Raw genomic sequence first — 23862 nt, forward strand, 5'->3', positions numbered from 1 at the left:
GTCCTTGGTTCAGATCGGGAGCACCAGAGAAGCGAAGAGGGCGGGGGGCGCTGGGCCGCCAGATGCCCAGATCGAGTCTCCTCGGGACTCGGGAGGAGGAGACGGGGCAAGGGATGAGGAGACGGGAGTGGTCGCGTGGGCCAGATTGGTAGTAGAGAGACCGGAGAAGGACTGGAGAGAGGGCGGCGCGGCGGGGGAGAGCAGTGGCGGCGGCGGCATGGAGAACGAGCGAGGATGTTGATGAAGGGAGGAGTGGGACTTCGTGGAGGAGGCGGATCGAGCAGTGCGAGGAAGAAGAGTTCGGGGAGGATGGATCGAGGGGATATGTGCGAGAGGGAGAGGGGACAGGGGTCGGGCCGCGTGCCCGCATGAGAGGATCGTGCGGAAAGTATCGAGGACGTGCGGCGGTGGTTCGAATCAATCAGATAAAAATATGCTTCGGGATTAAAAGTGTTGACAGCGGTAGCAAATTCGTAATTTTGGTGAAGTGACGTACGGTTGCGACCGTATCATCATCACCAACTACAATTTAATATATTGGTATAGACTGGTATATGGTATAGATAAGAAGAATAAGAGAAGATGGATTCTGAGTATTTTTTTTCAGAAGAATCATCTGCAAATTGCAGCAGATCTGTGTTTTCCGGCACCGAAAAGGACACGTGCCTAGGAGTGTAGGTAAACTGGACAAGGACATGTGCTTTGCATACACGTGTCATCTTGTAAGCCCGCTTTAGTACAAAAGTAACGATGGAACCGAGCCCAAGAAAAAGGGGGACACCTATTTTTTGACAATAATCGTAATCAACTCACCTAATCCGGCCATCAGCTGAGTGGCTGACAGGTGGGGTGCAGGGTTAGGTTTGGTGCACGACATGGAGGAACAAAGCCACAGTCGATCGAATCGAAGTAGCCCGTGATTCACCACCGGCCGCGTAAATGGAGATTATTATTTTGTAATAACGCAATTTGATTTGTCTGAGATTTTCTTTCCATTTCCAGTGGCGATTACTACACTGGAGATTGATTGATTAGGCGCGCCCCCTTTCCCTTCCTTCCGCTCCAGCCACCCTTTAGAACCCTCTCGAACCTTCTTCTTCCCTTCCCCTTCCCATTCCGCCGCCCGCCGGGCGCCGGCCGACGAGGCCCCGCAGGCCACAGGAGGCCTTCCCTCCTCCACCGTGTTGCCGAACCCAACCAAGCCCTCTGTCGGCAAAGGCGGCGGCTTGCACCGACAGGCACCGGCGCCGAACGGCGGCGCGATGAAGTACCCGCCGCGGCGCGCCGCCTCGTGCGGCGGCTACCTGGCGGCCGTGGTGGCGCTCATCCTCCTAGCCGCCCTCCAGATCCAGTACCACCACCTCAAGGTCCTCCCCTGCCATTTCCCATCATCTTCTCCCACCTTCCTGCGATGCAATTTTCTTCAGATAAGTTACCTGACTGACTGCCCGACTGAACTGACACTCGAGGCGGGGGTGGTAATACTTCAGGTGGATCTTGGGAAGGCCGACTTCGCCACGGCCACGACGCAGCAGCAGCAGCGGGGTCATCGCAGGGCCGGTCGCTGGACCAGGAGGAGCACCGGCGCCGAGGGACTGCCGCGGGGCATCGTCCAGTCCAGCTCCGACATGTACCTCCGCCCGCTCTGGGACTCCACCAGGGCCACCACCGACAACAAGGTACCCTTTACCTACCTTTGCAACTGCGGTTAACCATGGTGTTACTATGCCGCTGCTCAATCCATCACTGCCACAATTGCAGCTTTGCTAGCAGCCAGCCCTATCAATGAGTTTGGCTCGCCTCACTCAGTTGGGGGTCACAGTACAGCTGCCCGAAATCGTAATGTGCGGTGCTGCGACTAGTTCATTTGTTGCTCTCCCAGAGATGCCATAGCCTAGCGTCTCCTAACACCACAATTTACGGGACGATATACTAGGATCCATCGACGCGTTCACAAACTCTTTGTGGGTGGAAAATCGGTAGCTAATGTTGTACTGCTCATCCATGCCTGCAGAATAAGAACGATAGATACAAAGCTCTGTTGGCAATGGCCGTCGGGATTTCGCAGATGCAAAATATCGACATTATGGCTCGTAAGGTATGCATCTCTCTGTCTCAACTTCTTCTTCCCTTTTAATGCTAAACTACCTATTTGGTGTTGCTCAGTAAGGAGTGGCTTATTCTATCATAATCCGGTGTTCACCATTTCCTCTGTTTAGTTCCTGAATGAGAGCTACACGGTTATGCTATTCCATTATGATGGAAATGTTGATGGATGGCGTAGTCTTGAGTGGAGTGACAAGGCCATACACATAGTTGCTCCAAACCAAACCAAATGGTAATTCCAGATAGTTTCTCATCTCGTTTAAGTCATTACGTTCCACTGCTTTTGGAGTGAGTAGTGTATGCTCCTGCTGCAGGTGGTTCGCTAAGCGTTTTCTGCATCCTAATGTTGTGGCTATCTACGATTTCATCTTTTTATGGGACGAAGACCTTGGAGTGGAGAAATTTGATCCAAAAAGGTATGGGACATGTCATAGGATTTCACCAGATTGAAAATGGTTTTTTAGTTTGCTAATGCTGACTAGATAGGATGTCATAGTAGCAAAATTAGGTTATAAAAACTCATAGTTTGATTTCCCACTCTTTTTTGTTATGATCTGTGTAACTATGAGACGGCCACTGGACAACGGATGAATTTCTTCTATTCTAATTGCTCAATCATTTTCGTGAGAAATAATTATTATGCTGCATTTTTTTGTTGGTTATGGACTCATCTTGAAGCTCCTAATGGGATTGTTTTTTTCATTGACAGTACTTTGAGTAGAATGCTATTGATTTTGGTTTGTGGCTTCTGAGAATACATCTTGATGTGTGCTGCATTTTCTGTTGAAAGGTGCTGTTTCATTTTTCATGTTGCTCATCCTAGGTATCTTGATATAATGGTTTCTGAAGGCTTAGAAATCACACAACCTGCTTTGGACCCTGATCTATCAACAGATATTCACCACCGGATCACAATCCGCAACAAGATGACAAAAGTGCATAGGTACTTGTGTCTTTCTGATTCCTCTTTCTCAGGATATGATTTTTTTTTCTTGTCAATTATTTTTATGCTGTAGATCACGTTTTTAATGTTTCTGTAGGAGAGTATATGACAACCGTTCAAGCATGAACTGTTCTGACGATAGTAAAGGACCTCCATGTACAGGGTAAAGAATGAAGCTTTGACCTTACCTTATGCAGTTATTTTGGTAGCTATTCGAATGTTTTGTAGGATTCACGTTTACCACATTTACTGTTCTGCTTTATTTAAAGTTTCATAATAACTTTATTCTTTGATTTTAAGAAATGAGTAACCTTGAGACCATATTCTTTTAATCTATTTATGTTTGTGATGGGGGTACACTATAGCCTAAATGCTGGATTATTCCATAGCATTTTTCTGGCCCTTACGATCAATCAAGGAAAACTATACCATCCAACTGATTGATTCTTAGCAAATTATACCGATCCCATTCCAATAAACTGGCTCGATTGATTTATAGTACTGTAATTGGCATTCTTGGACAGGTGGGTTGAGGGCATGGCACCAGTTTTTTCCCGTGCTGCCTGGAAATGTGTATGGCATCTAATACAGGTACAACTTATGTTCAACTTATGTCCATCGCATCATCTGATTTACTCTAGTGTAACTGGAAGGTCGTAACTCTTAATATCACATCCATTTTTATTGTTCCGAGCTTGCAGAATGACCTGATTCATGGATGGGGCCTTGACATGAAGCTTGGTTATTGCGCTCAGGTACTTAGATAGTTCAAATTTCATGGCGGTATACTGCTATGCAAGCTTCACTGTCTATTTCGATTCCTTTTTTGCAATTCTTAGTATGTCATGTTAATACGTGATCTGTTTTTTCTATTACAATGCAGTATTTTTATTTAATCTGCAGCTTAATTATGTCTGATCTTTGAACAATCATCTCTGTTGACCAGGAAGAATGCTTTAGGCACGAGTTTGTTTGGAATAATAAACCAAATACTGATGCATGTACTGCCATTTGATTTCAGGGTGATCGGGCTGAGAAGGTTGGTGTAATTGACAGTGAGTATGTTGTCCATCAAGGGATACCATCATTAGGAGGACCGTCACATACCAGCAAGGTCTGTTTGTCATCATATTTTTGGGAAAAATTGTTGATCAAACTTGAGTTTTGTGTTGGCTGTTTGCTCCATTCCTGCAAGATAACTACTAGCATTATTCACCTGATCAAGAATGTAGCTATGATCCATCGGCGTACTACATTACTGACTTCCTTTTCTTGCTACAGATACCTCGGAGATCTTTGGATTTACGGACACAGGTGAGTTTTATATTCTCTTCTTGCTCTACCTAATTTAAAATGTTTCTCAAATATTTTGTAACGTCAATTAAATTACTTTTACATCAATAGATTAGAAGACAATCGTCAGCTGAGCTAGAAAAGTTCAAAGAACGGTGGAATAAAGCTGCAAGGGAAGATGATGAGTGGATGGATCCTTTTGAAGCTTGATTACTTTAGGAAGAAGGATCTGAGACGGAAGATACAAGACAAGGCCCGCAGGTCCCGAGTGAGCCTGCCCAGATTCATTACGGTAATTAGGCTCGATGAGATATCACGTTACAGGAAAACTTGTGGGCCTCATAGGAAAAAAAGTTAGTTATAGCCATATATAGGCATTTTGCTGACTTACACACAAGACTCTGTCCTCGAGAGCTAAAAAGAACAACTGGGAATGGCGTCGATCATCAATACAAGGAGCAACTGAGCAAGAAGTCAAACTAACCAGTACGTGACCAACACAAAAATTCTTGTAACTAATTCAGTTCTCCATTTCACCGGGGTTGTATAGTAACATGACATACATATTTGTGCAGTTATTTTAATCGTAAGTTATGAAAGAAAGAAAAAAACGGTTTTGTCTCCTACTCTTGTGCTATATGTCATAAGATGTTCTGGTTTTGTATCGAGTCAAAGCTTTTAAAGTTTGGTCAAACTTGAAGATGTTTGATTTGGAACAAGGCAAGGACATCTTATGTTTAAGAACGGAGGGAGTATTTCGTAAGACATGTAATTTATTATTTTACACATTTATGGATAACGTCTGTACAGGACGTGCTTGTAAATTTGATGCAGAAGACGTAACCCCATTTCTTTTGTTTATTCTAGTTTTCGTTTGGCTGGCCGCCACTCACCTCTTCCCTATAGGTTTTGCAAGGGAGATGGCGGGGGAGACCACGGCGATGGTATACGAAGCAGCAGGCCTCACTGTCCTCTGCCGTTACCGAGTCAATAAGTGGCGTCGACCGAGGTCCAAACGCCTGTGCATCCACGACCCCATGACCGGCGCCCGCACCTTCCTCTCATACCGCCGAATGTCCAAGGGAACGACTACCACACCAAGTACGTCCTGCTCACCGCTGCCGATGGCATCGACACTGGCTACTCCTCCTTCCTGCTCCTCGCCGCCTATCTCAAAGGACGGACGATCGAAATTCAGACCTGGGGGCCGCTCGTCACCTGCACGAAGCACTACGACCCTGTGGGCTTCCCAGAGATGTACGTAAAACATGGTTGTGAACCCGCCGTCCTCCACGGTGGCGTCATCCACTGGCTAGACTGGGACGGCGACATTATCCTCGCATACGACATTCGCTCAACCAAGATGGACACATTGAAGCTCCCGCCCACCACCACGGAGCTCAAAGGAACGCAGCTCCACTTGGGGACGTCGCGGGACGGGAAGCTGCTTAAGCTACTCGCCGCTGGCGGGCTAACGATATCCGTGTGGTTGATGCAACCCTCGGACCCAGCAAGTGGTAACAATGGCGATTGGACGCTCGCTGCAAGACGTGATCGACATGGAGGGGATTCTGCGCTCGCTAGAACCCGACATTGCTCCAGGCGGCGACGGTGCAGCCATTAGGTTTCATGGCTCCGGAGATAGGAGCGCCAACACGGTGCTTCTGTGGTACCCAAAATACTGCTCGGGTCCGTACGTTGTCTTTGACTTGGAGACCAAGGGGGTGCATAGCATAGGCAGCGAGAGTGGAATCACTCTGTGCTGCTGGAGATTGATTTATCATCTCGCCTACAAGCCATGAAAATGTTTTCCTAGCAGCTGGCTAAGTAAGTGCTAGGGCAGGATCCAAATGAATATTTTGCGACCTCGATCGGGTGGTGCCCGCGATAGTCGAAATGTCTCTTTTGTCGTTTTTCATAAGTCATGTAGTGATTTGTTTCATACATTTATGGATGAAGCTAGAGTGTACACTGCTGCTTGTAAATTTGTCGTCGGCTGCGCGGCCTCGGTGATCTTGGACGGCTACTACTAAGCATCAACCTAAGTGATTTTAAATTAGTCCTCTTAAACTAAAACAACAATGACAATTTAGGATCGGAATGAAGAAGCAGTACGGTATTGTTAAAATGTGATTCCTCCCCCAATCTCCTCTGAGGCTCTGACGACAGCGTCTTTCAGAAAACACCATGGCCGATGACAGGTGGGTCCCGCAGGTCAGTGCACAGATGGACTTGTCTCCTGCAGGTTCCCGTGTCCTCCTGTTTTCTTCGCTTGTTCCTTGCAGAGTCTGCGGGGAAGGTCTCCCCGCCGTCCATGGCGGCGGTCGCGGTCTTCCTCTCGGGCTTCCTCCTCGGCCTTCTCTTTCTCTCTCTCGCGGAGGGGGCGGCGCTCGTCTGGGCCCTCCGCACCCTGCGCCGCCGCGGCCCAAGGCCTCCGGAGGCCGCAACCGCCGCCGTACAGCTCTCCGGCGACCGGCCGTTAACCACCGAGAAGCAGGTCAGCAAAATTGTATTTCTTCACTCCCTGCACCCTCCCCTTCTGACCCGATTTGCTTCTCTTCTCTTATTGCGACTGCAATTGCAGTCCAATGGGGTAGGCAAGCGAACAGACGGGGTTGCAGGAAGAGGAAAAACTCGTTTCTTTGTGATACAAAGTTCCTACTCTATGTCGGAACGCAATTTTATCGTATTTACTTCTCCGATTGTTTAGGCTGAATGCTTAGTGGATATAGGAGCAGTAATCTCTTCTCAATTTGTACATGCTCTCTGCTCTGTTGTATACAGCAAGCACCTCCTTTGCTGCACTACTAGGCTTACTGATCGTTATACAGCCTATGGCGATCTAGGGATGTTCTTTCCACGATCCAACTCTTCTTGCAAATTTGATAATTACACCTGACTGTCCTACGTGTTGCAGGGTTTTCTATGGATGCTAGAGCCACAAAAGATGCCAAATGTTAGCAGCAGCAACCAATTGCCTAATGGGGTTCAGAAAGACACCAAGGATAAAAAGAACATTGTCGAGGTTTTCCCTATAAGGATGTTGGCTAAAATTGATGGCCACTCGCTTATCTTGTCGGGCCCTGATGGTTCTCGGATAACCATTGAGCTTATGAATTGCTCAGCTGTTGCTGTTTCTGCCTCTAATCTACCGTCACGTAAATGGTCAGTATGTCTTGTCAGCCTTTAACTTCTGTTATCAACAGCATAGCCTTGATATTCTTATCTTTTGCAGTCAGCTAAATACTAAAGACACTTTATTTCTTCAAGTTCGACGTTCTTAAAAAGTGACTATATTTTCCACTTAGTTAATTTTAATGCTGATGCTAGCATACACCTCACGTCTGTACTCTAGTTTTAATGTGACCACCATTTATATTTGTCCATTTATTTTCAGGGCTAAAAGGTATCCAATAAAACTTGAAAGCAAGGGATCTGAGATTTGCAAGGGGAGCAAGGTATGTTATCTTTATGTGGACACGTCTTGGGAGAAAGAATCATGGTGCAAAGCACTTCGTCTTGCATCTTCTACAGATAAAGAGAAACTAAACTTGCGTGCCAGGCTGAGTGAAGAGTTCAGAAGTTACATATCCTCACTAAATGCTGGATACCCTTGTTTCCTGAAATCCTCGGCACTTAATGCCGAGGATCATGCAATTATGGACAAGGTAGTAAAGTCTGATGGGTCGTCTAAAGTTCGCCTTCTCCTGAAAAAATTGGCCAGGAAGGCATCTGGAAAATCTCCCCAAGTGACTAGAACAAGCTCAATCTCAGCGCAAGCAGAAAGAAACGGGTGGGATAAAATCCGCAGCAACCGTGGTTCCTCACTGATTGATGCGCCAGAAGAAAGGTCCAGCAGTAGTTCATCATCACAAGGCACAAATCAACCCAGTACACCTAGTTCTGATTTCGGCCACAGCAATGTGTTCTCAGATTCCCCTGATGCAAATATAGATGAAAAGTGTGCCGACGGAGGTACACTTTGTTGGAACCTCCTAATCTCTCGGTTCTTTTTTGATGCTAAAATGAGTGATGAGATAAGAAAGGCCATTAAAGCACGCATTCAGGTTAGATAATATTTGTATTTGCGAGTAAACTCATCCTTTACCAATGTTTGTTAACGGTTGCTTCATGTTGATCAGCGAACATTGTCAAACATGAGAACTGCAGCCTACATTGGTGAAATTACACTTACTGATCTCAGTCTTGGAGAGCTTCCACCATATTTGCGTAGGATGAGAGTCCTTCCAAGAGATTTAAATGAACTGTGGGCTTTTGAAGTTGATTTTGAATATTGTAGTGGAATAGTACTGCATATTGAAGCAAGACTTGAGGTTCAGGAACCAGAGCTGCAAAAAGACATAATGAAAACTACTCTAGGAGCGGATTCTAATGGGAGTATAGATTCAGAATTGATGGAGAATATTGAGCATTACGGCAACCAATTTAGATCTCCGCAACTTTTGGCTCCTGTAGTGGAGGATGAAGATGACACAGGTTTGTTTGCATTTTTCTACACATTTTCTTTCTCTTGTTATTGCACAGAATGACCATTTACTCTGTTTATAAATTATAAATAAGCAAGTGAACAATAAATGATGTGGTGCTCCTCCCAAAATTGCACTTGGTGTATAACTCGGGCATTATTCTTATGTATGCGAATGGTGAATCTCCGTCCATGTTGATTTGATATGCTTGCTGCTCTTTTGTACCAGACGTGTTAAGGCGGTCAAAGAGTACTGGGTGGACATCAGCATATACATCAAGGTGGAAAAATATATTACATTCAATAACTGACCATGTCTCTCAGGTTGGTTCTTGTTTTACTTGTTTCACAGACTGAAGTAATGTGTTGTTTACAGTTACACATGCAATTTGTTGTACTTAGTGAACTGACGTATATGCATAAAATATAATCTGCTACTCGTATTTTGAAGAGATTCTCTTGACCACTGTACTTACTATTTTTTCACTGTCAGTTGTTTATTTGTGAGGTGCAATATTAAGCATAAGTATATCTGTGACCTGTTTTAGCAGTTTAAATAAGAGATCAAACCCATAGATGAATTTTTTTTGGATAAAAAAGTTAATGGTAACATTACTAATATAGCCATAAAATACTGACGCGTGTAATTTGTTCTCCTTGTTCCTGCAAAAGGTGCCGTTTTCATTGGCAATTAAAATCACGTCTGTTCGTGGGACTCTGCGCATACAAATAAAGCCCCCTCCTTCTGATCAAATCTGGTATGGATTTACCTCAATGCCAGAGCTTGAATGGGAACTGGAGTCTTCTGTCGGGGACAGAAAGATCACCAACAGCCACATTGCATCGCTTATCAGCAACAGAATCAAGGTGTCCCTTCAACTTGCTCTGCTCACCATGTTAATGTCTGCTGCCTTATATGCTTACTTATGGAACATGCCCTCCCCTACAGGCTGCGCTTCATCAAAGCTTGGTGCTGCCGAATTGTGAAAGTATTCCCATGTCATGGATGGTATCGGAGAAGGATGACTGGGTACCTCGCAAAGTTGCACCCTTTATATGGCTGAATCGTGAACCCCCTGAGGCTGTAAAACAGAATGCAGACACGGGTACAGTCCGGCCTGACGATGTTGTGGCGCTAAAGGTCAGTGCCAACAACAAAGCTATAAAATCAAGTCCACCTGCTCCTTCAACTAGAATCGGAGATGAAGCACTGAAGAACGTGATATCCGCTCTAAGGCCGAACCAAGAACCTGCAGCAGTAGTATCAACCAGCTTCTGTTCTTCACTACCTTCTGAAACTGAACCTTCCAACGAATTGATGACGCCGCTGCTGACCACCAGAAACTTTGATCAGGAAGGTGCATCTGAAAATGCAGTAGGCTCTTCTCTTCAGCTTGCGGTGGTGGTACCTAGAGGGGAGCAGTCGTCATCATCTGCCTCTCCTAGAGGGTATGATGTCAAGAGGAAAGGCAGTAAGCGAGCTTTGGTGATGGGTTTGGGAAGGAGGATGGGTGATAAGTTGGAAGAGAAGAGGCGGCTTATCGTCGAAAAGATGAAGAAGGAAAATGCTGAAAAGGAGCAATAGCTTGGAGACAATACATAGTTAGAAGTATGTCCGAAAGTTCATCTGTTGCCAGAAAATGACGAGCATTAAAAGATGGATTCTGTACAGTCTGGGGTTCTGTCCCAGCAAACTTTACTTCGGTATATATCTGGCTAGTACTCCTAGCAAGAAGTGGGAGTGTTTGCAATTGCATAAATAAATGTATTTAATATCACTGTACAGGTATGGAAGAAAATGAAGAAAGTGTTGTATGTATCATATAGGTACTGACAGAATATAGAAGGAAAATAAATGATGAGTAGAAGATGTCATAATTGTGAGTGCTAAATCAACATTCCTTGAGGAAATGTCATAATTGTGAGGGCATGGATTTCAAACCCCCTTTTCCGCGTTTATTTAGCCGTTCCGTGCCTGTGCATGGATGGTTCAAACCCCCTTCCCGCGTTTATTTAGCCGTTCCGTGCATGGACGGTTCAAACATCCTTCCCGTGCACTTATTTAGCAGTTCCGTGCATGGATGCCTCAAACTTCCTTCCCGCGTTTATTTGGCCATTCAAGTTTTTCTTAGACAGCACGTCACGTGTAAAAAAAAGGCGCGAAAGATGTATAACTGTGTGGACATAAACCCTACATCGTCAAAATCCAAGAAACACACCAATCAAAACCTAAACAATAGAAAGATTCATACACACAACAACGCAAGATAACAGACATGGATGCCGGCTATTTATTCCAAAACCTTCTGATCCACAAACAACACATCAACTTATTCATGCATCCAACCCAACCTGCAGCTAGCATACACGTTTCAAGACACATCAAAACAGCATAAACACAAACACGGCCGGGCATCCGAAAACATCTAGAAAATTGATCAACCATCCTCGACATCGGTCCCTAACTGGTCCTGCCTCACGGGGTAGACGGCTTCAGTGGTGCGCTCCCCAATGGATATGCCACAGCAGTTCTCCAGGAGAGATCTCACACAATTCCCAGCGCCGGTGAAGCATGAGTAGCAGTTGATGCTGGTCACCGATACGACGGCAATGAACACGATGAAGATGATAAGCATGATCAGCGGCCCGGACCCGTCCTGATCAGCCGATCCACCATCAGAGCCTGCCGGTGTCACCATGAGCAAATGGTGGTGGTGGTGATGAGAGTGATATCTACTTGGCCTTGTATTGCCTTCCTGGCTAGCTACTAGGCCTTAAAAAGAAGCCATTGCATTGGGGGCAAAAATGGAAGGAGGAAACTTGTTAGTAGCTGCAAATGTACAACTTTTTGTGACAAAAAAATTCCTGGGCTGGAATCATCAACAATTAAACGGTGGTCACACTTTACGTGCAAGCATGAGGTAATGTGGTTTTGTCTGGGTGCATTTTCAGTTTGAAGCTTTTTGGAAAAGGAGCATTTTTTGGATGTGGAGACAAATATTGTTGTGGTCTGCTTTAATTTTGTTTATTACTTGTAGTACCGGCAACGTACATCTAACTAATAGTTATCTTTAAAATTCTTGTTTTGTTTTGATTCAGCAGCTTTATGGTAGAGAAAGAAAGGGGTTTGCGTTACTCTTGGATGGATCATGCCTACAGCCAGGTTCTCTCTTTGCTTTGCTTGGCTACACGAGAGTTCTTTCCTTTTTGTTCCTTGAGATGCCTATCTGATGTGCTGCTAAAAAGTTAGGCGTTTCCCAGAGGACACGGTGGGCCGTTGCTACAGGGCCATGGGCTTTTCTACAAAGTTGAAACTGACGAATTTTCTCTGGAATATCAAGTACTAGGAGTTGTGTACATTGTTGTAAAAAAGAGAGGAGTTTTTGACAGAAAATTAAGCACCAGAATCATCTTCCAGTCCAGAGGGTATGATGTGAAGAGGAAAGGCAGCAGGCGATCAAGCTCTAGTGATGTGTTTTGGAATTGAAGGCAGATCGGACAAGTTGGAAGAGAAGAGGCGGCATATATAGCATATACTGACATAATATAGAAGGAAACAAATGATGAGTAGAAGATGTCATACTTGTGAGTGCTATATCAACATTCCTCCAGGAGGAAATGTCATAATTGCGAGGTCAGGGCATGGATTTCAAACTCCTTTTCCCGCGATTATTTAGCCGTTCCGTGCATGGGTGGTTCAAACTCCCTTCCCGCGATTATTAGCCGTTCCATGCATGGACTGTTCAAACTTCCTTCCCGCGCTTATTTAGCCGTTCAAGTCTTTCTTAGACGACACGTCATGCATAAAAAATGGCGCCAAAGATCTAAAACTATGCTGACACGGGAACTCTACATCGTCACAATTCATGAAAACACCAGAACCTAAACAAGAGAAAGATTCATATGCACATCACAACCAGATCACACATGGATATGCCTATTATTCCAAATCCTTTAATCCACCAACATCAACTTATTCATACATCCAACCAGCAAACACTTTTCAAGACATTAAACAACATAAACACAGGCTCCATAAACATCTAGAAAAGCACAACATATATCGATGGATGTCTGAGAACATCTCCCCCTTCACAATAACCATCCTCATCAACCACCACTGGTGGCTCTAGCTAGACTCCTCCATCCTCCGGAGCCACTTCCTCGACGTTTGTTCCTTCCTTCTTCATGGGACGACGAACAACATTGGTGTTGCCCCGACCAACGGTTATGCCACAACACCGCCCCATGAACGATGTCATGCTGCATCTAGCATTGGCAAAGAAGGACCTACCTTCACCACGCTTGCGTGCGAAAACCACGGATGCAACCGTGAGGATCGCGATGATGACCAGGACCACGATCACCGGCCCATAGGAACCTCCCTGAACCGATCCAGCATCAGGAATTGTTGGTGGCACCAAGAATGGTGGTGGTGGTGATAAGAGTGACGACATCTCTATTTCTAGATTGGAGAATTGCCTTTGTGTGTGCTCAGTTGAGTTGAGTTACCTTCCTAGCTACTTGGCCTAAAAAGAAGCCATCAGGGGCAAAACAGGAAGGAGGAAACTAGTTTGTTACAAGCTATAGCAAATATATATTCTTTTTGTAACGAAATTTCCCGTGGGCTCGATCATCAACAAACAGTGGTCACACACACTTTAGGTGCACACATGAGGCAATGTGGTTTTGTCTGGATGCATTTTCAGTTTGAAGCTTTTTGGAAAAGGAGTCAGAAGAGTTGTGGGTGTGGAGACGAATATTGTTGGTCTGCGTTATTACTTTTTTTTTTGAAACTTGGTCTGCGTTATTACTTGTAGTACTTGCATGCATCCAAGTAAAACCGTGTGCCTGCATGCCTTGGTGGCAGTTAACCGAGAGTTATCTTCCAACTTTAGTACAGAAAGAAAGGAGTGTACGTTACTGTTCTTTTCATTTTTTTCTTTTTGCGAATAGTTTACGTTACCGTTGGATGGATGCATAGTGCTTTCTCTCATGCGTTACCGTTGGTTGAAAGTTGAAACTGAAGCACCCAGAATCGTCCTTGCTGGTGATCATGGACAATCGGAAATCAAATGTGAGTCTGAACTCTGAAGCACTGTTTGCACTCTTGGTGAAGGCGGATTAATTGTGTCCCCCAAAACGTCTCGGCTGCCTCTTCCTACTTCAATTCTTGGGCCGAATCAAGAACCTGCAACTGCTGCATCAACCTGCAGCTCCTCCTGTTCTTCACTGCCTTCAGACTTTGATCAGGAAGGTGCATCTAAAAATGAAAATGCAGTGAGTGGGCTCTTCTCTTCAAGTATGATGAGTAGAATGTATCCGGCAAGTACTCCTAGCAAGAAATTAGAGTGTTTGCAATTGCATAAAGAATTTTATTTAATTTCACTGTACAGCTAGGTATATATGGAAGAAAATGAACAAGTCTTGTATGTATCATAGTACTGCAGTATATACTGACAGGATATAGAAGGGAAACCAAATGATGAGTACAAGATGTTATAGTTTCTGCGCTAAACACAGCATTCCTTGAGGAGAAAATGTCATAATTGTGAAGGCATGGATTTGAAGCTCTCTTCCTGCGTTTATTTAGCGTGCCGTGCATGGCCGGTTCAAACCCCCTTCCCGCGTTTATTTAGCCATTCCGTGAATTGATGGTTCAAACTCCCTTCCCGCGTTTATTTAGCCGTTCAAGTTTTTCTTAGATGGAACGTCATGCATACAAAAGGGCGCGAAAGATTTAAAACTATGCTGACATAAAACCCTACATCGTCACAATTCAAGAAAACACCAAAACCTAAACAATAGAGAAAGATTCATATGCACACATCAACCAGATCAGACATGGATGCCTATTATTCAAAATCCTTTGATCCACCAACATGAACTTATCCATACATCGATCGAACCAGGAAATTACTTTTCAAGACATCAAATAGCTTAAACACAGGCTCGAAAGACATCTACATCATATATTGATGGATTATGACACCTCCTTCGTCGTCGATCAACCAACGGTGGCTCCGACTCCTCCATCCTCGATATTGATTAAATCGTCCCACGTCACAGGATAGAAAGCATCAGTTGTGCTCTCACCAACGGATATGCCACATAATTTCTCCACGAGAAATCTCATACCATTTCCAACACTGGGAAAGCTGCAGGGGCACCAGCAGTTAACGCACGTGCGGCGTATGAAGGACACGTGTGCAGTCACGATGAACGCGATGTAGATCAGAACCATGTACAGCCGCCCGCGAGAATCGTCCTGAGCCGATCCAACGCCGGAGCTTGGTGGTGGTGGTGGTGGTGGTGGTGGTGGTGGTGGTGGTGGTGGTGATAAGAGTGACATCTTTTTAGATAGCTAGTTTCTAGATGAAAATTGCCTTGTGTTGTGTTGTCTTGCCTCCCGGGCTACTTGTCCTTAAAAAGAAGTCATCGGGGGCAAAAAAGGAAAAAGGAAATCAACTTGTTATAGAGGCTAGCAAATGTATGTATCTTTAATTTGTGACGAATATTTCCTGGATTCATCAATGAACGGTGGTAGTGGTCAGATTTTATGTACGTGCACGCATGAAGCAATGTGGTTTGTCTAGATGCATTTTCAGTTCGAAGGTTTTTGGAAAAGGAGTCAGAAGAGCTTGGTGTGGAGACAAATATTGTTGGTCTGCTTTTTATTACTGGTAGTACCGGCAACATGTACATATATACATGCATCCAAATAAAACCCAAGTGTGTGCCTGCCTTGGTGACAGCTAACCAAGAGTTATCTTCCAACTTCTTTTGTTTCGATTCAGCAACTTTAGCAGAGAAAGGGGGTTTACGTTACTGTTAATTTCAACTTCTTTTGTTTCGACTCAGCAACTTTAGCAGAGAAAGGGGTTTGCGTTAATGTTTCCTTCTCTCATCTTTGCTAATTGCTACACGAGAGTTTGCAAGTTTCAGGTGGCCCTGGTCCCGACTCCCTGGATGCTACCAGCAGGATTGGATTGGGCCGACAAATGGGCCGTGATTTTTGTTTGTCCAGCCCGCAGCCCAAACTCCTCTGCCCCCAGACAAACTAGACAAACTGATAACATGCAGGCCAGTTTGTGTATTACCTAGAAAGAAAACCCTAACCGCCGCTGTCTTCGAGGAAGCTTCAATCTCCAACGGTTCCACTCGTCTCTCACGGCCGATATTGTTGGGAATATGCCCTAGAGGCAATCATGTATGATGTAATTCCCAATGTATTCATAAATATTATTAAGTTGTCCTTGTTTGAACATCTGATATGTATCATTGAATATGTGATTTGATTGTGGAACTATGTATTCATGTTGTTCATACTAAATTGTCCTTAGTCATTGAGGTTGTGCTGGACACATAACCTAGACTAATGTGAAAGTTGGCTGATGACTCGGTTCCACTTGTCATGGGCATGGTGATGTCATTCCAGCTTACACGGACTCGGCTAAAGAGTTTAGCGAGTCGGACTGACCCATATTGAGATGCAACGAGTAGGTCGTCATTTGCATGTCTCAATCAATGTAATCCTTAGACCTGAGGTTATCGCACAATCCGAGTTGTGGATCACCAACTTAGGTTCTGTCAAACGTTTCCGTAACAGGGCAGTTATAAAGGCAGAGTTCGGGTTGACTGAGAATTAAGCTGTGTGATGTGGATAACCAAGATGGGATTTTGCCCCTCCGACTGGAGAGATATTCTCTGGGCCCTCTCGAGTGATATGATTCGGGAAGCACGGCCATGCGCGACTTGGTTAACTGTTAACCGGGTCGATCGACTAAGAGTTAGTCGGATGAATCGTATATCACAGATCGAGAAGAGAGTTGAACTATTAAAGGGATGACGATTAATCGCCTATAGTTCGACAAGGTATATCGTGAGGCAAAAGGGACTAAGACGTATGTCACATTGGAAGGTACGTCGTCATGACTCGATGGTACTTGGGAGTCGGCACGTTCTGCTAGGAGCCGCTACCGATTGATCGATTGTGAGTTGGACTCCAATCGTGTCCAAGTCGCCATGAGCCTGCGGGGTCACACACTTAAGAGCGGGAGCAAGTATTTGGTCGGGTTGGACCCGAACTGGAATTGGGCTGACAATGCGAGTTGGACTCGCAGGGTGGATGGGCCACAAGGCTTGGAGCCCACTTCCACTCGGTATATAAACAGGGGCGTGGGATGGCTAAGGGGCACGGTTTTTCCACTCTCATGCGTTGAGAACCCTAGCCCGATTCAGTTCAACCGTCGCACCGGACCTAGCAGTCCGCCGCCGGAGCTCCTCCTCGCACGTGTGGATGCCGGCAGAGGTGCTGTACGTTCAGCACTTCGACGATCGCGGGATTGGATCGGCTGGATCGGATCGAGGGACTGCACTGCATCAAGGCGCCGCATCGATAATCCGCAACTGCGCGTCTAGTGGTAATCCTCGTGGCCTTCTACCTCGGCTAGATCTTGGGAGTTCGCGTAGGAAAAGTTTTTGTTTATCTCTACGCGCCCCTTCAGATATGGCCTTAAGAGACGATGGGAACTACGGATTAACGTCTGACATCAAGTTTTGGTATCTTGTTTTGTTAGGTTTTTGTGTGCTTCTCGGTGGCGTCTTGACGATGGAGACACCGTCGTCTAGAAGATTGGTGCCCTGGCTCCTTCATCTTTTGGTGTAGGCGCTGCAACCTATGCCATGGAGTCGGTGGTTCTCATGGCACATCTTTTTGTGTTTTTGGTCTTTTTCCTCATTGATTCATCGACGCTTGTCTTGCAAGGGGTATGACCTCGGCCATGGTGTGTTCAATGATACTAAGTTCTCACCGTTTGAGGTGGGCGACTCATGCGGCTTTTTAAAACCTCCGAGGTTAGTTCAGCTTGTGCAAGTATGATATTCTGCAATTTTGTCAACGAATACATGGAGAAGCATCAAGATGCGAATGATGAATCAAGAGAAGTTTACTTCGAAGTACTACGATGAAGCTTTTAATTTTGTTGAGTATCTTTGTTATCTGTGTTTGTTCGTGTATCGATCTTTTGTACTTTGTCTCTTGAATCAATAAAGCCATATCGTTGCTCTAAAGAAAGATGACAACGGGTCCCCCCTAAAAAAAAGCTTGATGACAGCGAGCAAGTAATTACAAATGGATACATAAATAAATATACGGAGTATTTAGATCGGAGTGCTTGCAATTGCATAAGTAAATGTATTTAATTGCACTGTACTGACAGAATATACAAGGATATATGGAAGAAAATGAACAAGCCTTGTATGCATCATACATATACTATTATATAGTATGTACTGACAGAATATACAAGGAAACCAAATGATGAGTACAAGATGTAAAATAATTGTAAGCGCTAAATCAACATTCCTTGAGGGAGGAAACGTCATAAATGTGAGGGCTTGAATTTCAAACTCCCTTCCCGTGTTTATTTAGCCGTTCTGTGCATGGACAGTTCAAACATCGTTCCCGCGTTTATTTAGCCTTCTGTGCATGGACGGTTCAAACATTCTTCCCGCGCTTATTTAGCCATTCAAGTCTTAATTTCTTAGACCATGCCACACATATATAGTAGTATGGTGCGAAAGATCTAAAACCATGCTGGTATGAACCCTACAACCTCGCAATTCAAGAAAACACCTAAACCTATAAACAAGAGAAAGATTCATATGCACACATCAACTAGATCAGATATGGATATGCCTGTTATTGAAAATCCTTTGATCGACCATCATCAACTTATTCATACATCCAACCAGCACGCCCTTTTCAAGACATCAAACAGCATAAACCCGGACTCCAAGAAACATCTAGAAAAGTACATCATATATTGATGGATTATTAGGGCATCTCCAGCAAGATACCAACTAGTAGCGGTACTAATTTTTTTTCTCTCCCTTTTTAATGTGTTTCATTTTTCTTATTCATTTCTTTTTGTTGATGGACCCACATGTCATCTTCTTTGCTGTCTTGGTATCCGTGTAGTACCGGTTACTTCTTCAAGTAACCATTAATTAGTCGTGGTATTTCTCTCTCCTTCACATTGGCCACTAATTTTTTGGTATCCGTATAGTACCCTTTGTCGAGGATGCCCTTAGAACACCCACTTCCTCGTCGATCAACCAACAGTGGCTCTGGCTCCTCCAACTTCGACATCGATCCCTTCTTCCTTCCTCATAGGACAGACGGCTTCAGTGGTGCCCTCACCAATGGATATGCCACAGCACTTGGCCACGAGAGATCTCATACCATTTCCAGCCCCGGCGAAGCATGAGGGGCGGCAGCAGTTGACGCAGGCTATGTGCGCTAAGGCCCCGAATGCGGTCGTGGTGAGCGCGATGACGACCAGAAGCATGATCAGCGGCCTGAAAAAACCGTCATACTGAGCCGATCCAACGTCGGAGCCTGGTGGTGGCACCAGCAGTGGCAGTGGTGCTGGTGGTGATAGGAGCGACATATCTCTAGCTAGCTAGTTTCTAGGTAAGAATTTTGCCTTGTGTTGAGTGAGTTGCCTTCATGGCTACGTACTTAGAGCCTTAAAAAAGAAGCCATTGGGGGCAAAACAGGGAGAAGGAAATTAATAACCTGTTATCTTTTTTTTTGCGGGTAATTAATAACCTGTTATCAATAGCATATATGTTTTTGCTACCAAATAGTGGTCACACTTTGCGTGCAGGCAAGCATGAGGCAATGTGGTTTTGTCTGGTTGCATTTTCAGTTTGAAGCTTTCCGGAAAAGGAGGCAGAAGAGCTTGGATGTGGAGACAAATAATGTCGGTGTGCTTTATTGCTTGTAGTACATGCATCCAAGTAAAACCAAGTGCCTGCATGCCTTGGTGGCAGCTAACTAAGAGTTATTAGTAGAGAGAGGGATTTACGTCACTGTTGGATGGATCATGCGTCTAATGCCGCCTTCTCTCATCTTCCTCTCTGTCTACCAGCTGGATTGGATTGGGCCCATGTTTAATTTGTCCAGCTAGCTCTCAGCCCAGTATAGGTTTTGACTAGTGTATTGGAGAGAAGATAGTGGGCCAATTTAGATGATACAACCATGTCACTACTACAGAAAACCCTATCCGTGATCCTCATCCAGTGGCGGTTAAAACGGACAAAAAACACACTGTTACTGGAGGCCTCTCGAGGCATCCACGAGCGCCACCAGTGGCGGTGATCGGTGATTATTAGCGCCACTGGCGCCTCACCACCAATAGCGGTGAATATTGCTCCGAAACATGTCACCGCCACTGGTGGTCCATCACCAGTGGCGGTGTTTGTCACCGCCACTGAAAATGGCCATGGAAACCCTAACAACCACCAGTGGCGGCCGTAAAAAAGAACCGGCCTGGTAGACCACCCGATACATGATGGTACTACTCAGTCTCAGTGACCTTCCCTGAACCCCTTAAGCACCGCCCGATCATTCGTTTAGTACTCAACCGGAACGGGGAACGCACCGAGCACTGAATAGTAACCACCGGTAAGTGGGGCGGTGGAATCCTTTTTATGCTGGTCGGAACTCTTGTAAACTAGCGAGGTGAGACTAAAGCGGGGAAACTGGTGGGAGAGCACCAGTGGCGGGCCTCCTTTAACCTGCCACCGCTGAGTCCTCCAGTGGCAGTTTATTTTTCCGCCCACCGCTGGAAGTCACCAGTGGCGGTTTATCCTTACACCTGCCACTGGTGACCTTCCTATATATAAGTATTGTGTGCGAGCCCCAGTTGGTCGAGCTCGCGCGTCTGTCTGGACCAGTTGCGGCTCTCTCCTCACTCGCACCGGCGAAGCCCTGCCAAAATTGATGGCGGCGGCCGCCAGGTAGCTCTCCCCCCTTCTCCTCCCTCTTCCTCTCCCTTCTTCCTCCTCCTATTCTTCTCCAATTTGGCAAAATCACCATTAATGGCGCCATGGCCGCCGGCGGGAAATTCGGCCCTGATCTGCCCCCGCTCTATCCGTGGCTCCCCCGCGGCATAGCTCTGCCCTCCCCCCCGGATTGCCCTCTCTATGGCTTTAATTTACTCCCATGAGCGCTCTCTCTCTAGAGCTCTCTCTCTAGCTCTCCCTCTGGAGTCCATGGTCGCTGCTGCTTATGGGGGAGCTTAGCCCCTGGGGGTTAGCCCTAGGGTTAAGCTTAACCTCGGGACCGGTGTACGTGCATGTTCAAGCATATTAAATGTGTGTTGACACCGGCCTTCGTGCCGTGTATTTCTTATGTGATGTGATACCGGCCGTCGTGTCAATGTGGGTGGGGGTAATTTGTTTTTGATGCAGGCATCGAATTTCGTAGTGCAAAATGCTATTTTTTTAGCAAAGGTCATGCCGAAATTTTCCATTTTTGTTGATCAAGCTGATTCGTTTATTTTAAAAAAAAATTGTGTTGTAGCTCGATGGCCGTGCTTGGATGTACGAGGACAGGTTACGTGTTGAGTGGATAGAGCGGCTAAAGACTTTTGTCGATGCCGGCATGGAAGACATGCATAGGAAAGGGGGTGATAAGATGTGTTGTCCCTGTGTGAGATGTCGGAACATCAAGCTGTACGAGCCAGAGGATGTCAAGATGCACTTGCTCATGCGGGGATTTGTGTATGGTTATTCAAGGTGGACTTCTCACGGGGAGGATGGCACTGAAGTCGATGACGGCATTGCGATGGAAAACATGGAGTCTGACGACCAGTTCCCGGGGGGGTCTTACCTCGGGCGGCAGCGAACAGACTGCCCGACAAGCTACCAGCCCGGAAGGGCTAGTGGGGCTTCGGGGAATATTGCCGCCAGGGCACCTCCCGGGAAGTCACTTGCCGGGACGGGGGGGGGGGGGGTTCCCTGGCGCCGGTTCCCGCCGTAAGGACGGGGCCAAGCGAGCAGGGCATCGACGCCACGTGGGCGCGCGCTGGGCGCCCAGTGTGCAGTCTCGCCAGGGCGAGGAGTGAGCCGCACGGCGCATTTAATGAGGCAACAGGAGGGGCGTTATCCATCTTGTCGAGCGAACAGTGGCTGTCCATTCCTATTCTTAGGCCCTATACCCTTCGCAGCGGGGTTGGCGTTCATGCATGCATGCCAGCGCACCGAGGAGGAGTTGCCCAAGCTCCTTGCTCGCCACTTGTAAACCATGCACCGTGGCACATGTGGTATCCCCTTGGCTATAAAAGGAGGACCCGTGCCAACGGCCAAAGGGTTCTACGGTCTCACAGCTCGACACTAGCCTTAACCAAAAGTAGTAAGGAGCACTTAGCCAAAGGGAGAGGATACCCGGGAACTCATCCGGCAACCTGTAAACACTTGGTTTTGCGGTAACACGAGCTCAGACAAGCAGAATGTAGGGTTTTACACCTCCGGGTGGCCCGAACCTGGGTAAAACGTGCGTGCATGTGTTCCTAGCTTGCGGGCATTCTGGGTGCACCTCTTTGCAGGTTACGTGCGCCATCGGCCACGCCGGCGGTCGCCGGAGCGATCCCCGCCGCCCCTGCCGAACCTAAAAGGGGGTGCCGGCGCACCCCCGATGTCGGAGCCCTGCGCGACGACATCTGGCGCGCCAGGTAGGGGGCGCGAGAGGAGAGCTCGCCGGTGACTGCCGGCGGCGACGTCTACACCAGCGTTGGCTACGCCTTTTTCGACGGCAGAGCCAACCACCATGCCCCCCAAGTGGGCTGGTGACTCGAGGATCGACCTGCGTGAGGCCCCAACGGCGCACACGCGGTCGCATGACGTGCCACGCGCGTCGCAGAAACAGGGTGATCCTAAGCCTCCCCGAGCGCAGCCAGCACAGCTGCCACCCCCACCTCCTCGGCCGACAGCAGATAATCGGCCGAGGGGGCCGACGGCCCCTAGTGCCAGGGCCAGCTGCGCGAGCGGACGCAGCGCCGCCCCCGCCGGCCATCGAGTCAAATCGCGGGCTGAAGGCGCGCAGCGTCAGCTGCGCCACGAGCATATTGCGTCACGGGCAACGCCGGTGGGATCGCACCCCGCGTACCCGGGTGCGTCTAGGGATAGGGCGGAAGGCAGCCGCTCGGGATCCTTGGTCGGCCGGCACTGATCAAGTTCATGGCGGCTACACATTGCGCCTACGGCGTAATGAAGATGCCGTCCGTGTACGGCGTCCTCTCCATCAGGTGTGATCTCAAGGACGCGGCCTGGTGTGTCGGCGAGGTCGTCAGGGCCGCCGCCGCAGCCGACGCCGGTGACGAAGACGTCGCCAGAGACGAGGGCTCGCCGGGCAACGGCCCGGCGACGAAGAAGACCCGCGCTGCCCCGCAAGAGCTTGCGGGGGGAAGTGCAGGCTCGAGCTCGTGGCCCAGCAAGGGCCGGGAGCTCCTGGAGGAGGCTGCCAAGGTGAAGAAGCTGCCCCTCCAAGACGGCAACAAGGAACGCACCGTCACCGTCGATGCGAACCTTACTGCCGAAGAGGAAAGTGCCCTCATCACTTTCCTCCAGGAGAATGCCGACGTGTTCGCTTGGGAACCGTCAGATCTTCCAGGGGTCCCCAGGGAGGTGATTGAGCATCGATTCGCGGTGCGCCCGGACGCCCGCCCCGTCAAGCAGAAGATCTGCCGGCAGGCGCAGGAGCGGAAGGATTTCATCAAGCAAGAAGTGGACAAGCTCAAGGCTGCCGGGGCTATCAGGGAAGTTCTGTACCCCACTTGGTTAGCTAACCCAGTAGTAGTGCCTAAGGTGGAAAACAAGCTTCGCATGTGCGTAGATTTCACTGATCTTAACCGTGCATGCCCCAAAGATCCCTTCCCTGTACCCCGTATCGATCAAATAGTTGATTCCACCGCCGGTTGTGACTTGCTAAGCTTTCTAGATGCTTTTTCTGGCTACCATCAAATCAAGATGGCAGTCGAAGACAAGTAGAAAACATCATTCATCACCCCGGTTGGCTGCTACTGTGACACGTGCATGCCTTTCGGGTTGAAGAACGCGGGCTCAACATTCCAGCGCGCGTTGCACGAGTGTTTGGGACCCCAGCTAGGCCGAAACGTGGAGGCCTACATGGACGACATCGTCATCAAATCGAAGTGTGGGGACTCGCTGGTTGATGACCTGCGGG

The 23862-nt window shown here is 47.2% G+C and overlaps 2 protein-coding genes across 2 annotated transcripts; both read left to right on the forward strand.

Moving 5' to 3' along the window:
* Positions 1-985: 985 nt before the first annotated feature.
* LOC100837632 lies at positions 986-4968 on the forward strand. Its single transcript, XM_014897223.2, has 12 exons — positions 986-1367; positions 1491-1679; positions 2015-2098; positions 2220-2338; positions 2421-2522; positions 2930-3049; positions 3147-3212; positions 3574-3640; positions 3751-3804; positions 4071-4163; positions 4331-4363; positions 4454-4968. Exons 1-12 carry the CDS (start codon positions 1263-1265, stop codon positions 4550-4552), a joined length of 1131 nt encoding a protein of 376 aa, XP_014752709.1. The 5' UTR covers positions 986-1262; the 3' UTR covers positions 4553-4968.
* Positions 4969-6594: 1626 nt separating this feature from the next.
* Positions 6595-10720, forward strand: LOC100837943 (testis-expressed protein 2). Its single transcript, XM_010240956.3, has 7 exons — positions 6595-6839; positions 7260-7507; positions 7740-8409; positions 8485-8839; positions 9058-9152; positions 9501-9695; positions 9778-10720. The coding sequence occupies exons 1-7, from the start codon at positions 6657-6659 to the stop codon at positions 10411-10413; spliced, it is 2382 nt and encodes a 793-aa protein (XP_010239258.1). The 5' UTR covers positions 6595-6656; the 3' UTR covers positions 10414-10720.
* Positions 10721-23862: the final 13142 nt, after the last annotated feature.

Source organism: Brachypodium distachyon, chromosome 1 (genome assembly GCF_000005505.3).
Source record: "Brachypodium distachyon strain Bd21 chromosome 1, Brachypodium_distachyon_v3.0, whole genome shotgun sequence".
Classification (NCBI taxonomy): domain Eukaryota; kingdom Viridiplantae; phylum Streptophyta; class Magnoliopsida; order Poales; family Poaceae; genus Brachypodium; species Brachypodium distachyon.

Excerpts from the sequence above, each read along its gene's own strand:
- LOC100837632 (XM_014897223.2), top strand. The coding sequence starts at position 1,263 with ATGAAGTACCCGCCGCGGCGCGCCGCCTCGTGCGGCGGCTACCTGGCG. Across the intron at positions 2,099-2,219 it reads TCGACATTATGGCTCGTAAG|TTCCTGAATGAGAGCTACAC; the intron begins GTATGCATCTCT and ends TCCTCTGTTTAG. Across the intron at positions 3,805-4,070 it reads AGCTTGGTTATTGCGCTCAG|GGTGATCGGGCTGAGAAGGT; the intron begins GTACTTAGATAG and ends ATTTGATTTCAG.
- LOC100837943 (XM_010240956.3), top strand. The coding sequence starts at position 6,657 with ATGGCGGCGGTCGCGGTCTTCCTCTCGGGCTTCCTCCTCGGCCTTCTC. Across the intron at positions 8,840-9,057 it reads GGAGGATGAAGATGACACAG|ACGTGTTAAGGCGGTCAAAG; the intron begins GTTTGTTTGCAT and ends CTTTTGTACCAG. Across the intron at positions 9,696-9,777 it reads TTATCAGCAACAGAATCAAG|GCTGCGCTTCATCAAAGCTT; the intron begins GTGTCCCTTCAA and ends CCTCCCCTACAG.